General features: G+C 37.2%; 1 protein-coding gene and 1 long non-coding RNA gene across 3 annotated transcripts in view; one reads left to right on the top strand and one right to left on the bottom strand.

Moving 5' to 3' along the window:
* Positions 1–16,158, bottom strand: part of LOC105195748 — a 56,580-nt gene that overhangs the window by 13,792 nt on the left and 26,630 nt on the right. The window lies entirely within an intron of this gene.
* Positions 1,292–16,109, top strand: LOC105195827 (dynein intermediate chain 3, axonemal). The gene is made up of 12 exons (XM_026133613.2): positions 1,292–2,230; positions 3,064–3,260; positions 3,549–3,980; positions 4,922–5,245; positions 6,102–6,350; positions 6,500–6,658; positions 8,309–8,640; positions 10,197–10,534; positions 10,752–10,980; positions 12,746–13,046; positions 14,006–14,356; positions 15,012–16,109. Exons 1-12 carry the CDS (start codon positions 2,041–2,043, stop codon positions 15,252–15,254), a joined length of 3,345 nt encoding a protein of 1,114 aa, XP_025989398.2. The 5' UTR covers positions 1,292–2,040; the 3' UTR covers positions 15,255–16,109.

Consider the following 16,158-nt stretch of genomic DNA (forward strand, 5'->3'; position numbering starts at 1 on the left):
CAAAGTGCTGCTGATTATTTTCCGCAGTCCTAGTGACAGTTCACGTTAGTTCTACCTAACAGAATTTTATGCTTTACAATCATTTTTAAGCAGAGTTTCGGCGACTAAAGATTTCTAAATAACTTTTTAATCCACGATGCTCAGAAAAGCGTTAATTTAATTTTATTATTCAACACAGCTTTTCTTTGATCCTTGGCTTTACTTTCATTGACTCACATTACGTTTCTTCATTTTCGTTTCTTCTCGCTTTTATTCATCTGTTTGTTTCTAATTCAATAAACATTCGCTAAGTTGAGACAAGCGTCACATCATGCGAACACGATAATGCATGTTGGCGTGACAATGTTCTAATTGTGCGCGACAATACAGTTGAATCTATCACATAAATGCAGCGCGCATTTGAATTGTCGAATATTTGACAAGTGAACACATTGTTTGGAGCCGCCTCCGCGCATATTCGCGAAAGTTATAAATTTCGCTGACAATTAGTACCCAAACGTACTGTATTCGAAATATGTACGTGTATAAATATACACACCACGAAAATGTCCCACATTGCGTGTAGAATGAAGCTGTCATCTACGTTGCCATAATCTTGGATAAATATTTGCCTCGTATTTAACGTAGAGAACGATCCTGCCTGCGTAATCATAACATCACAACGTGGCAGGGAATTAAGATGTTTGCAAGATATGTATGAGAGAGTAAGGACGTTTATCTCTCGCTGCCATGTCGCAAGCAATATAATATATATTTGGTTAAAAGCAAAGAATTTAAAGTCGTTTTAATATTTTCATGATGCACACTTAACTCCGCGTCTCTTCTCGTATTTTGCTAAATGCATAAATACCATATATACTTTTTCTAAATGTAAAAACGGTATTATACTGGTATAATGAGAAGCAAAGCTTTTTCAATAAAAAACATCGCATGAATTGTAAATTAACGCTAATTACGTATATCATTTTCGGTTATTATATAACAAAATAAAGATATTACCAAATTTATTATTGGATTGCGTTATTGGTGCCAGACAGCATTCATATTATTGCGATAATTTATTACATTTGACGAATAAAAGTTTGCTTTGGCAAACGAATATTTTTTTATGCCATGCGTAATTGCATTTCCAGCCTTTTAATTACAATCCCAGAATATTATGCGAGCCAGTTCCAACGCTGCAATTGCATTATCTTTCATTCAAAGAATTATAAGCAGAGAAAGTTTCAGTTCTTTGTAATTATTTATTAAAAAAAATATATATCGTATTTGGAGAATACGAGAATATTAGCGGAGAAAACAGTGCTAATTCGCGCAATAATAATTACGAATTATATAACCTTTTCCTATATACGAATAATATACTTTTCCTATAATACTATTATTTGTTACAATAAATCTATTGTTTAATTCATTTCATCAATTGGCGATGTATCGTGTTTAAACGACGAATTGGTCGCTGCGCAATTAAATTGCTCATTGGGTTACAAAATGTTTCGTTAACGCTGACAATATCTGTGGTATATCGAGTTTGCGAAATGGGTTAAGTGCACCCGTTTCATTCGCCTGATATAAAAACAATTAAATCGCCCTCGTCGTTCGCGTTCGCACGTAAAAAATTTCGAGGGAAAAATTGATATTCCGAAACGTCCGTCCACTTGGCGCTATACGCGAGAGAGACGGGACCTTCAACGATGAAACCCGAGATTTCAATGTTCAATCAAACTGCAAATGTACGCGACTTAAAATTTCGTTAAGCCTCGACGTGCGTCGTCAGCTGCGTTATACAGGTCGAATTAAAAAATTGTTACACCGGCGGCGCGGCGTAAAACCAATTCGCTCGTTTCGACGATCGGACGTGAAGATTTCTTCTGTCTTTCATCTCGTATCGCATTCGAATTTATATTCGCCGCACGTCGTATCGATTCGTACGCGCATTACGTGTACGACGTATAAGTAAGTACGTATATCTACAAACGCACGTCGATCACATCAACGTGGTCCTGAAAACGTAAAATAATCGAGCGGGCAGTTTACATCATGGAGGAAGAAGTACGCGAAGCAAATGCGGAAAGAATGACGGAGAATGAAAAGTTTCAGGAGGTCGATGCCGAGTGGGAATACAGATACGATGACTTTTTCGAAGCGGAACAATCTCTCGGCTCGATCGAAGAAAAACCTTACGAAGAAGGGGAATGGGAAGAGGAAGAGAAAGAGAAAGAAATGCCGCGTAGGTTATAGTTCCTGAGAGAGAAAATTTGACATAATGATAACTGATAAATATTTCATGATAGATTTCTAGACTCTGTTTCTCAGATCTGAATTTAATTAAAGCTTAATGCATTCGTTTATTGCCTTGGTACTCTGTAACAGGAAAACTAAAATTAAAATAGCATTAAATACAAAAGGTTAAACGCATTGTGCCGAGTATATTCTTTTAAATTTGCGCGTAATATAAAAATGTTTTGTTAACTCAAAAAACAAAGATTTTTTAATAGAAAAACACGCTCTGTTAAAGCATACAAAGTGCTGCATTCGAAGGAACAACGTCGATAACGTCGAATGTAGAAATATTGAAACTTTGTAACGAATGAGTTAAAATTATATGCTGAACGAAGATCGATGATGCGTATCGGATACGCGTGTCGAACGGAAGTACGCACTGTGTTAACAATGAAACGTAAACTTAGCCGACCGTAAATATGTTCAAATATGAATGACACGGTTTGAAGCAGCGAGTTGGCAGAAATAATGAAAGAGATTATTGATTTTGGTTTATTTTAATGTGAATCATGCGAATATCCGATAAATATTACTAGTCGACTGATGTATTTAAATAACCTGTTAAAATACAATGACCCACACTCTGAATTATTTTAATCAATTTGCCATTTTTAAATGCATAAGTCGGAAACTTCTTAAATTTCACTGTGATAACATTAATTAATTTATGTAATACAATCTATGTTATCATAAAAAATTGAAACTATTTCTGTCATAATTTTTTTAACTTTGTAAAAAAAATACTCGTGAGCTATTTTATCTGTTTCATTATTTTGTCAGCTGTACAAGATTGGGAGAAGGAGGCAAAGAAGAAAATTCGTATAGAAATGGATGATCCGTCAATGGGAAGACGGAGAACTATCTATGATCTCAACGCTTATGCCTCTTCTCGGCCGTCAGTGAACGACATTTCGAAATTTAACGCGATGCAGATAACCACGGAGCCAAGGAAGAAAATTCGATATTCCGTGTCGATGGTGAATATTTCAGCATGCCAGCGGTTTATTCTATTTTCAAAACTTCAAGTTATTGAATTGTTCTACCAAACGTAAGATTTTAAAAGAATTCGAGGAAGGAATTTTACGGAATTATACCTGAATAAGAAATAAACCATCACTAGTTTTAAAATATATTTAATACATCCAACATTTTTATATCGAATATTCTTAGTTTTCCCAATTTGTCCAAAGTAATCGTCTCTGTAGAAAGAAAAAGAGAAATGTGTATTAATACTAAAGTATAGATGTATGTTGATTTAATTTTAGGGAATACCGGGAATTGTGAGAATCGATCTGTCGCCACTGACGCAGAAAATCGTCGGCTGTATCATTGGCGAGGACGTCACCACGGAATATCCATGGGTGCACGTTAGGAAGGATGTTATAGAGGATAATATAGATTTACATTCCGAGAGCAGCGATTTCCTGCCGGTAAAGGACGAGGTTTACGCATATCCGGACGAAATGATTTTTATCGGCTACGCACCGTCCCTAACCGAAGAGGGCCAATTCTATATTGTCCTCACCGAGGAGGGTAGAGATGCTATCGTGAAACATATACAAGAGAAGAGGGAGGATTACGAGAATCGCGTGAGAAATGCGATTTACAAATTTCCTGGCCAATGGCACAATTTGGGAAGCGATGCCGAGGTCGATGCCAATGTCGTCAAAAACACAAGACCATTATACGAGATTGAGGTTTGCAAATCATTAAAGAATCATAATCCTGTTAATTAAAGAGTCACAATTCTGGCTTTGGATATTAAAAGCTACAGTTGCTGTTCGGTATAACATTAAAGAATCATAGTCTGCTCAATTTATATTTTTAACTAATTATAAAATTGATATGAAACATTCATATCATTTATTTTAATCTACAAAAAAAGATAAAACTTTATCAAATAATTAAAAATTTATTGCATTAACATCCAATTTAAATATCTTAAAAATTTAAAAGAAAGTTAATCTTAAAAATATAGAAATCAAATTTGAATTAATCTTTTAAAATAATGTATAGCAATTGGATGGAAAATATTGTATTGAATTCTCGTTAACAAAAATTTATGTTATGTGGGACAGGTATGTGGGACAGCTTACATATTGATTGAATTTTAACTCGAATGTTCTCATAGCTTTCGTCAAACGACTTGCGACTTTTCACTCCGTCGTCGTCGTCGAAACTTCTTCGGTCGCAACTTGCATATCTATTTGATCAACAAGTTCATATTCGCGTCGAGCAAACATTGCTCGCAAATTTTTTTAAAATTTTTGTCACGTTTCGTTTCACAGCGCGTGAATCGCGCGTGTGCATGCCTGGATATTGATAGTTTGCGTCCGCTAATTCTAAGCCGCAGTATTAAAGCGATTATCGTAAATTTCTGCTAAACCCGCCTCTATAAATATTACTCTCGGCAAATCGACAATAATACCGCAGGGACATTCATACAAATTGCAATAAATTATTTATTAATCACTCTATTCTGATTTCGATCGGGCAAGAAGCAGTTTATAAATCTCGCAGTGCTCGCGATTGTTTAATCATATTTGTGCGAGGTGTCGTATGTGAAATATATTGTATAGCTCGCACCATTGACGCGATGCGCCAGGCGATCATATCTTTCGCATTTAATTACGATCAGGTTACATCTACCGCCGATTTATTGAACGTGCCGATAAATCTAGCGGACAGAAAGGCGGACGATCAGAGGGACGGATACATTGAACTGCTACCGAGTAGCCGGCAAATATTTGAGAATATACGGCGTAAATTGGTAAGCAGGTATACGCAAGTGACGGCGATCGTACGACACAACGAGGCGCAAACGGCGCCATCGATACCTGTCAATTCCTGGTACCAATATCTCTACGAATACGAGACAGTCGATTTGTCTACTTACACCGAAGAAAAGATAGAGTCCTTCAAGGATTTCCTGGAACGCTACACCGATGAAATGTGCGATCAGGTAATATGTTACAAATTCATTAATTTTACAATACTTAAAATAAAAAAAAGGATATTTTTATGTAAATTTTTTTCGAACTATGCGATGATTTATTTTAAACCTTGTACATATAATAATACATACTTTATACTATAATTAGAATTTTTTTCAAGTAAAAATAATGAAAATTATAATAGTTATAAAAATTCGTGCACATTGTCTTATGGCACTTATAAAATGTAAACATGCACTTTTAGTAATTAGAGACACAAAATTGAATATTATTTCTAATCTAGATGATTATTGTTCAAATTAAAATTATAAAAAATAAATTACATACTAAGAAAAACATTTAATGATAACAGCAAATAATTTGATTAAAATATATCGAACCAAACTATTTAGTTAGTTTAAATAAATATTTTTTTATTTACGTATTTCGCAGAAGCAATTAAATTTTTTGATGCCTCAAACAAAATATTTGATTGCTATTAAAAAATGCTTCGACTAAATAATTTTTGTGAAGACAAATTAAATTTGTTTCTAATATATTTTCAATAAATTTAAAATCCGTAAATAGTACATTTACAAAATGTTATAAAAATCAAATAGTTTTATATTAGCAGTAAATAGAAAAATTAAAACATCTTAATTTTGCTAATTCAATGATAACTAAACATCTGTAGATTCATAACCTTAATTTGTTTCAGTACAAAGTCTAAAATAAATCAGTATCCCCATAATAAAAATCAAATTCTAATTGAAATATTATTTACCATAAATTAATTACAAGACTTGTTATAAAAACATTTCATTTTTTTTAAGATGAGAGCTTAATAGGTAGCAGCTATTATCAATTTATTCTATTTTGTCACAGATTTTAATGAACTCCACGTGGGATATATATACAAATGATTATGCAAATTTAGTACGCAATGAAAAGGACACGCAGGCACCGGTGCCGATAGGCTACGAGGAGCATCAGAGCTACTACGACGGAAAGATCATTGTGGATAAAGTTATCAACGATTTCTGCTGGCACCCGTTCTGGACCGGAACGGCGATAGCTACTTACACACAACATGCAAAGAGCGAACATCTAATAGGTCCTAAAACTGACGACGAGGTATGATAATTGCCCTAATTAATTTTAAAATTAAACATTTTAAATAAACACAAGTTTTAAAATTACTTTTAGGTAAACGCATGCTCATAATACAATTATGATTTAATGTATTTAATTTACTCAGAATCGCATACGTTTCTCATAAACAGATATTCTTAGCCTACGAGGGAAACAATAAAGTACTAATATGGTCCTTCACTGACTGTCTGTCACCTAAACTAATCCTCGAATGTCCAAGAGAAGTGACATCCGTTACTGTCTGCCCTCTCGACAGTAACATCATCGTAGGTGGCTGTATAAACGGCCAGGTAATGAAAATAAATTCTATTTCTTCCATACATTTTTTTCTGTTTTGTTGTGGAATTAAGAAAGATAGAAAAAAATTGTGGGAAATAATTCAACAGCGAAAGCATATATGAATATTTTCCTCATTTCGCGAACGAACGACAGTCCACCGATGTCGATTAACCCGTTACTGCGACGCACCCCGATCGTATTCGCGTTCGCTTGACACGTCATACCCGCGAATGAATAACGCGACACACGCACGTATTCGTAAACAAATTCTTTCGATGGAACACGATCGATATCAATCACGAATATCGAAAAACACATCGCGATGGTGCGTGGGATCCACCGGGCACTGTGCCGACTTGTCACTGCGCGCCGCGTTTCAGAACGTGAAAATTCGAAAAGTGCCGCGCGTTGGCAATCATGGCAAACGCGGAACAACGAACGTAACGCGAATATCGTATGCAAGCCGGGATCACCTGTCTCCATTAATCCATCGCGACGATCCTCTCGCTGCTTCTCTCGATGCTCCACAATGTTCTGGATATCTGATGACACCTGGGACACTCGTCGATTGGACGATCGAATGCATTGTGAAACGCGCGCATTAGGAAAACGCGAAACGATAAACATAAATGTCGAGAAATGTTTTAAACCCGCTTGCGAAAGATGAATAAAAGAAACGGTTGAAATATCGGCGAAAATGTCAAACTTTTCATATATATATTTTTTTATGAAATTATTTTCTTCTACACCTTTTGAAGCTTGATCATTTTTTAATAAGAGTAAAAAAAAAGTTTGAATACCTATATGTTTTTGTACAGATGTATATGTCTTTGTACAGATCAGCATAGTCAATGCATCTCTGCGATCGCGCAAATGTTGAATAAAAATTTCCTAATTATTTAGTATAATTAAATTTATGATACGCTTTATTTCAATATTCGGTTTTAAAATTTGGTGCACAAAAGCTTATACTCCAAAAAGAAAAAAAGAAAATAAAAAAAACGCACCTTGAAACTGTACAACGAATAAATATAAAACAAACTACACGTTGCAACTATAAAATGTTAATAAAAATGATAAAATGTGTTGATAAAAATGATAAAAAGCGTGGAAAAACGGTTTCGAAATTCGGTTGCGTAACTTGTTTAATTTAACGCTTTTATGTGACGCACGAAAGTACCATAACGACATTTTATTGAAATATTAATGAAAATTAAAATAAAGTTAAAATAATTAAATTTTAATAAAAAATCATATTAATCTTTTTCGATAATTTATAATAGAACACGAAAAGAATACAAAGTAACGACCAAAATTTTGATTAGTCGACGCCTGTTTCTATTATTAAAACAAAATTCAAGTTTTTTTCTTATAAAAGTGTTAATTGAGTTTGTTAGCAAATATTGTTTCACATTTCTAATTTTTAGTAACGCCCTACTGTTTAAATTGAAAACTGCGCGCATCTTCTTAATTGCCTGGCACTATTTGCGAGCTCAAATTAGCAAATTTTAGATGAGAAGAAGCGTTTGCGAAAACGTATGGGAAAACATCCCGTTACAAGCTGCGATCATGAAACTCAAAAGTCTAGGCTACAAAGTGAAACGAGATGAGAAGGGGGGACGAACGAACTACGATAAAATCCATCCATATCCTTGCCGCAGATCGCCATCTGGCACATTCCCGGCAAAATCGAGCAGGTGGAGACAGTGGTGACACAGACGAGCGCACAAGTAAAGTACAACATCGCGATGAGAAACTTGATGACATGGATGCGCGAGACGACGGCGACGTCGTTGATCAGTCCGACGGCGATGTCCGCCCTCAAGTACAGCCAGAAGGCGGGCATCACCCAGATAGTCTGGGTGCCCTCGCATCACAAGGTTGACAAAAACGGTCGGATCTCATCATTGCCGGAAGACGCGACCCTGGATGATCTAAGTTGTCAGTTCGTAACCGCCAGCGAAGACGGCACGATTGCTTTTTGGGATCTTAAGTAAGCGTTGTTTTTACCAGATCCATTTAGCACATTTAGCATTTAACAGATGCTCCTAACTCTTAAAGATATATTTTTTATTTTATACAAGTTTTAATTTATTTATGAGAATAGTATTTTTTTTATATATCGAGAGTAGCATGTACTGAAATAATTAAATAGATAAAAAAAGAATGTCCGTAATGCGGTAAGATTATTTAAGAATCTAGGAAAGAACATTAAAGAAAAAAATTTTTATCTTTAAAAGAGAGCATTTTTATGCATATAAAAACTCATACAAATTATTTCTTTGCTACTAAATAAAATATATATATTTCAATAAATCTTCCTTTAGTTTTAACATTGAGAATCGGCGATATTATCGATGGTACCGAGAGAATTAGAATATTGATATTCCTGTCGCGTTGTTCTCAAATAGTTTCGTCGATTAAGGATTAAACGTTAAGGAACTAAACGTGACCCTCGAGGAGTCGCGTCGAATCGATGTCGGACAAATTTTCCTATGAGCTATGGTGCCACTCGACTCCGGCAAGAGTGAGAAATAGAATATTCAAAAGACATTCCCAACGCAACCGAAGAGAATCGTTTTCTTTATCTCTCACTTTTGCGACATCCGACATATCGTCGTGCCAAGTGAAAACGTCATATCGTTTTTCTTAAAAAATGCAAGAACAAGTCGAAACGGCTGGTGTATGACGGCGAACTCCGGTCGACCTGAACCAGCAATTGGTAACCACGAGAAAGGTCCGTAGCCGTCGTATCTCCCGAGACTGGAAGTTAGCGCGACTTGGAGCGTTCGACTGGCGCGAAACTTGTCGCAGGCGAAACGTTAAAGAGCGAGCTCCGTCGCTCCTTGCCTTTCGAGTCCTCCTCTCCGGACGCGCGCGGAGCTGACGAACCGTCTTCCGTTTCCTCCCCATCTCTCACCCTCATCCTTCTCGAGAAACTCTCTCCCGGAACCGTAATGGTCCTGCGACTTGACTCTCCGTCGCTTCTCGATTCTCCGAACTTGGCGTTTATATGGTCCGAAAATGGATAGACCATCCCTCTATAATCGTTGATCGGTATTCAGTCCTCGCTTCCAACCCTTCTCGCATCCCTTAACGTCCAGAGTAATCCTCCGAACCTGCTAACTCTCAAGCTCCTTGGCCTCGTCGATCTCTGTGCGCGCTCAGTGGGGTGCGAGGAGGAGTCGCTTTTCATTTCGGCCCGCGCCACAATGGCTATGTAGATGCTCCAATACTAGTGAATTGTTTCCCCACTTGATACGAAATTAGTACGATATTTACGAGATTAGATCCCATTCCTTCGGCCAGTTTCGCTGAGAGAAAGGAGTGTATTTGCGCGAAGCGAAACTGTGTGTACCGATAATAGTTCAATTTCCGAAGAAAATTCGAGCGGAAGATTAATAAAAGTCTCGTAATACGTTTAAATTTAATGTATTCGATAAATTATAAAAATAATTTTGATAATCCTTATGTTATTTCGTTTTCATTAACGAGACAACGAGATTGAGACATATCTCTTGTTTCTCACGGAGAACGTTGATTTGAAAGATGGCGGCCTTCGGAGAAGGATATCCGAGAAGTTCGTAGCAGACGGAAGAAGAAGATTCATCCAGATATTCAGAAATCCATGGCGCAGCCCGTGTCACCCTTCAAGATCCTCGATCGCGTCTTCAAGCCCGACTATATCCTCGCGATTCAATATCCGGACGAGAGCCGGCAGGTCGTGATAACGACTCTCAGCATGTACAATCCAAAGTTTCGCAAGGAACAAGTCGAACCGTTCCCAGTGACAAGGGACGATCTCACAATTAGAAAGTACTACAAACCCATAATCGAAAAGACGAACTACGTCATGGAGCCGAAGATGCTCATCGGTACCGTCGAAGGTAAAGCGACTTGTGCGCAACGCTTTCTCGCGACTCAATTTCCGACCGTTGACGTCTACGGGTCGAGACACGACGCGATTATACCCGAGTTCATTAATGTTAATGCAATTCAGATGTGATTAAACACAATTAATTACACTTAAATCTCCCTAAATAAGATTGATCTAATTTAATATCAACGGCGTAAAGTGGATTAAAGCGTAAACGACGGCAACAGGTGATTTTGGTTGCATAACGTGGACCGGCTACGAATTCGCCACCGACGTGAGCGTGAATCGCGAAACGGCACGGTGGCTCTGGATAAAGAGGGTGCACGACGGACCGGTTACTTCAGCGGTCAGATCCAATTATTATCATCAGGTGGTGACTACGATAGGCGGCAAGATCTTCGCTGTGTGGAGGGACGATTTCGGCGAGCCGCTCATTTGGAAGAAGTCCAATGTCGGGTGGGTGATAAACTCTCGCGGCGAGCGATATCGTCCGACGCTAAAGTAAACTGAGCTTCGGCTTCCGCGTCAGAGTAAACGTCGGACGCGCTAAGTGATTCTCGCTGTGTGCGGAGAACGGAGTATGGCGAAGGAGATAAAAAAAAAGGGCGGGGGGGAAAGAGGAAAGAGAGAACGAGGGCGCACGTTGAAATAACCGCGGACGTGCGGGATCGCGGGAATTGCGCGCGGAGAAATTACTCCTCGAGGAGAAACGTCAATATCGCGGGAGTTAACGAAACATAGTCATGAATATACATAAACGCGGTGCCGCGCGTTTCGAGTTCGCGTTTCATTCGAAATAAAAATAACGAGCGAACCCGCGCGATAAATTGCCGCGGTGTACAACATGTAATTGCGACGATAGCGTTTCGTATTGCCCTTACACAAGCGCCGATGACCGCTCGTCCGCTCGCCCGCTCGCGTTTCACGCGCCGCGCATAGTTTTCGACGGCGAGAGAGTCGAACTTTCGGTATGATCTGCATGACAATACGATCATAACTTACATTTACAGCACCCGCGTGCTGTTACTACTCCGTTAATGAAAGCTATTTTCGATGTACGGCCGCACGCCGCGGTCGGCACGCCGCAACAGTCATTATCGGACGTAGTCGAACCGATACTCTCGCGATTCAAATACAGACGGTCTATCTATTCCGTCTCATTAACTCTTTTTATGTCTTATATACTTTTATTAATTCCAAAAACATGTATCCTCTGTCTAAAATTATCTAAAAAAATATAGTGCAATATTAACAATTGGATTACGCCAAAGCAAAATATTGCACGGAAAGAACAATTTTACTAAAATGGATCTAAAAATAATTATGTTAAATTATTTAAAAAATTGTATCAGACATTTAATTTGGTTGTTAGAATCTCAAAACTATTTGCAGTAATATTATCATACTTAAACTTTCTACATAATTATTTTGATATATGGCCAACATAAAATTATGTTTTGTATCTTGTGGCTAAATTTTAGAAGCTGCAGTAAAATTGTTCTTTTTGTGTGCAAGTGCTATTTTTTAAATTTTCAAGAAAAAAGAAAACTTATCGTAATAATGCCATGAGCAAAGATATGAGCAGTCAGTCTCTACAAAAATTTTTAATTAAGTTTTAATATTAAAAAATTGTATTAAAGTGATTAAAATTTCAAAATATTAAAAGTACAAGTAAAAATGCAAAAGTTGCATCGTTCACTTTTTCGTCGCTCGTAATAGCACTTTCCATGGGGATGAATATATGGAAAAAAGGATTTTACTAAAATATCTAAAAATTTAGTCAGATACAAATCTGAAAATAATTCTATTGTCAACCAACAAAATAAGTATGTAGAACGCTGAAGCTAATTATTAAAATAAATGCAAAACTTTTTGCGACGTTGCTGATGCTTAAATTTCATAATTATTTTGATGGCTTAAATTTCATAATTATTTTGATGGCATAACAAAAAAATTATTTTCATATCAGTATAGAACTTAATTTTTAGATAATTTAGCAAAACCGTTCTTTCCATGTATGTAATAACAACGCAGCACTTACGACTCATTCGTACAATAAAACGTATTGGCACAATTTAGCACTTGCGCAATGTTCTGCTATGAAGACGCCTCAATTAATAAAACTGCGATATATCAATTATCGTACAATGTAAAAAGCAACATTGGATTAACGTTGATCAGTTTCGATCTGTTTTTTATTGCCGTCTTTTACTGCACGTAGATACACAGCGTGTTCGTGGGGAATCGTACGCCCGACCGTTCTGATCTTGGGACGAATGGATGGCACCGTAGAAATTTGGGATCTCATAATCAAGAGCCACGAGACAAGTTTCGTGCAGAGTTTGTCAGGTCGGATAATTACGGGCATCTACACGCACGAGCTACCCCTGGAGCTGCAGTGTATCGGATTTTGCGACTTCAATGGCTCCTTAAGAATGTTCACCGCGCCGCGCGTTTTATTGACGTACGACGTAGGTGACGTCGAATGGATGAAAAAGTTCGTTGACCGACAAGTTCAAAGGGTGAGATAAAAAGAGATATATCGAAAACGTTAAAGATTAAACATCAAAAATTTATATTTCGCAAAAAGCAAATGTGTTTTCATTATATGGAAAAAATCGCGTAGTGAACAGTAACGATAGTAATAAAAAAATTCAGCAATACCATTTTAGAGCAAAATATTTTAGAATAATTAACCGAGTTTTCATTATATCACTCTCAATAATGTAGCTGTATTTAATACGCTACGCGAAAACATCATTTTACACGGCACGTTTGTGCGTATTCGCTTCATAAAATTTTATGCTTCTATAAGACGAAAATATACCGGCACTTAATAGGAATCGTGTTCGTAAAAAAAAAAAAAAATCCATTTCTCTTCGTTCTGTTATTTCCACTGTAATTTACCGTAAATTTTACCGTGTGCTAACGGCAGTAAAAATTTCTTCATTCTTTCTGTCCGTATACGATTGTCTATTTCCGTGTATGATCAGATAAGTGAGTTTCAAGCCTGGCAGGAAACGTGGCGCAAAACAAATCTCGAGGATATCAAAATAAAGAAGATGCTCAGTAAAATAGAAGTGGAGAAAAAGCGTTTGGAGGAAGAGGAGAAAATTAAAGCTGACACAATTGATGCTCGCGTGACCACACCTGCGAAGCACGCGGTACACGATCAATCTAATATTCCACATTGATGATTAATTCTACGGTTTCATTCTATAGCACGCTTCGGACGGCAATTCGCACGGCGGATAACCGCAGCCGAACGAATCGAGCGTTTATAGCCCGCACGTAAATAACGATACCTTCGCGAATCACTCCTATTAAGCTGGACCCTCCCGATCAAAAATTTAGTGCTACTCGAGTGGGTATAGGGCTATAGAGATCCGCGAATCCCTGGTGCCATCGGTTCATACAAGCGCGTGCTGCGAAAGGAAACGATCTCTCTTTTTCTACTAAGTTAATTTCGTACTATTCACAGCGTCGGAAGCCCTGGCAGTTCCTCGAAGAAGCCAAGGAACGATGGAAGTCAATGGAAATAAAGCGCATGCAACGACTGATCCTGTGGAAAAAAGGGCTGAGAAAAGACGTCCTCGAGAAGCAACGCGAGCCGATTCTTAGGCTGCGGCAGGAGGCGAGGACAAAGAAGCGCAAGATACGCGAGATCCTGAATTTGCAGGACAAGATCTTTGAGGAAACGGTCGTGTTCCTCTTCCCGGAGCAGCGTCAGGAGCGCAGAGAAACTTTGTTGCCGCCTTTGCCAGTTTCTGCGGCCGACAGACGCTTAACGATCGACGAGTTCATTAAGAAGGAAACCGCTCCTCGAAAAGAAGTACGTCAAGAGAATCAATTAATCTTACGGCAATCCTTTGCAAATAATTAGCGCGCAGTATTGCGCGCAGTATTGCGCGCTTCGCAAATAATATAAAAAGCATTTACGCTCTCGCATAAAATGTACACTACGATGCAAAGTTATAAAATATCGATACGATCGCTCAGAGACTATTAAGCACATCGTAGGAACATTCTAGTAAGAACTATATGATAAATTTCTCTTTAAAATAGTTGAGTCTCGCTTATATACACTGTTAAAAAAGTACATTAAATTTTATGTACATATAACAGAAGCAAATTTCAAGCAGGTACATTAAAAATATTAAAAAATGTTTTTTAAATGTTTTTTAATGTTCAAGTAACTTTTCAGTTACATATACATTAAAAATGTACTTATGAAACTTAAAAGCACATTAAATTTCACGACGATTTTAAATTAACAGTATATTTTATTTATTTAAAATGAGAAACAAATAACGCAGACTATTTCACTCGCACACATTATATTGTCAAGCTAGTATTATGCATATGGACAAAGCTAATAATGTATTTTTTTCTAAGGTTAAATCTCTTACATAAAAATTTTACGTATCAAAGTATTTATTTTCAAGCATGTGCCAACGACATTAGATAATTATTTTTTCCGTTAAAAGGACGTTTTTGCCGATCCCGAGGAAGAAATTATATACAATTTTCTGGAAGTGCAAGCCGAAGCCCTAGCCAAATTAAAGAGCACGCCTTTCGAACGCACGTTCAACTGGAGTAAAGTACTCGCGGAAGGGAAGTCGAGGAGAAGATCGATGGACATCGAACTCTTGAAGTTAAACAGGCCGAAGAAGACGTGCAAAGTGGACGGTGCTGTAAACGATGCATCACGTCTTATCTGCAGCGTATAAAACATGTACGGAGATACATCTCTATTTTACATTTCGACTTGTGTTTTTCTATTTCTGAGGTGCCAGATTTGTAGTTCAGATTTATATGGATTGACTTTTTTTTTATAAAATTCGTTAGATTTACGAAGAGAAGAGAATTTCACAAAAGATTAATTCGATGCGCTAAACGACATGACAACGGCGTGACACAGCAATTTCTGTATCAATTTATTTTCGAGTTGGACGATGTCAAAGTTCGAATACGCTACAACAATTTTTACTAGTTTAGATGAACTGCACTGTGATGTTTCATAATTCTGTAACATTATTTCACGAATCTACAGTTGTAATATAATATATTTTAACAGGCTACGAAGAGAAAGCTTTCTTTTCTTTCTAGCTCTATAGCTCTGTTAAAATATATTCAATTCTGAAATTACGTCCATCATTTTGATTGCATTTCTGATAATGCAGACTCTAATGTAATAGCGCTGTTGGAAAATGAAACTACGTATCCCCGCGAGTGTCACGTAAGTTTACTTTTAGAGATTCCTTTTAATCCCTTTAATCAGAACTGTACTCGTGGCTGTAATGGCCACCTTTGAAACAAGTAAAGTCCAGAGTCCACAAATATAATCTGATTTTGTAAGTTTACCGAATAAAGTGGCGTAAAGAGAGAACACGGAGTATTCCGGTCAATTCTCTTACCGTCGTATCTGAAGAAAGAGGAATGCGTATTTTTATATATTGTACCTCCGGACATCGAGAAATCTAATGTGCAAGTCATCACGGTAATTGAATATGTCGATAAACAGAAGATAAACGTGACAGCAAAGAAAATGGAACGTCTGAATAAGAAAGAGATAGAAAGGGGAAAATATTTTCTTCAATATTCGTAGATCTTGTATTAGATTGTTACACATGG

The sequence above is a fragment of the Solenopsis invicta genome, chromosome 4 (genome assembly GCF_016802725.1).
Source record: "Solenopsis invicta isolate M01_SB chromosome 4, UNIL_Sinv_3.0, whole genome shotgun sequence".
NCBI classification, from domain to species: domain Eukaryota; kingdom Metazoa; phylum Arthropoda; class Insecta; order Hymenoptera; family Formicidae; genus Solenopsis; species Solenopsis invicta.

Bases quoted from the DNA above. Each gene is read 5' to 3' on its own strand.
- LOC105195827 (XM_026133613.2), top strand. From the start codon at position 2,041: ATGGAGGAAGAAGTACGCGAAGCAAATGCGGAAAGAATGACGGAGAAT. The intron at 5,246-6,101 runs GTAATATGTTAC...ATTTTGTCACAG, and splicing joins CCGATGAAATGTGCGATCAG to ATTTTAATGAACTCCACGTG. The intron at 6,659-8,308 runs GTAATGAAAATA...TCCTTGCCGCAG, and splicing joins GTGGCTGTATAAACGGCCAG to ATCGCCATCTGGCACATTCC.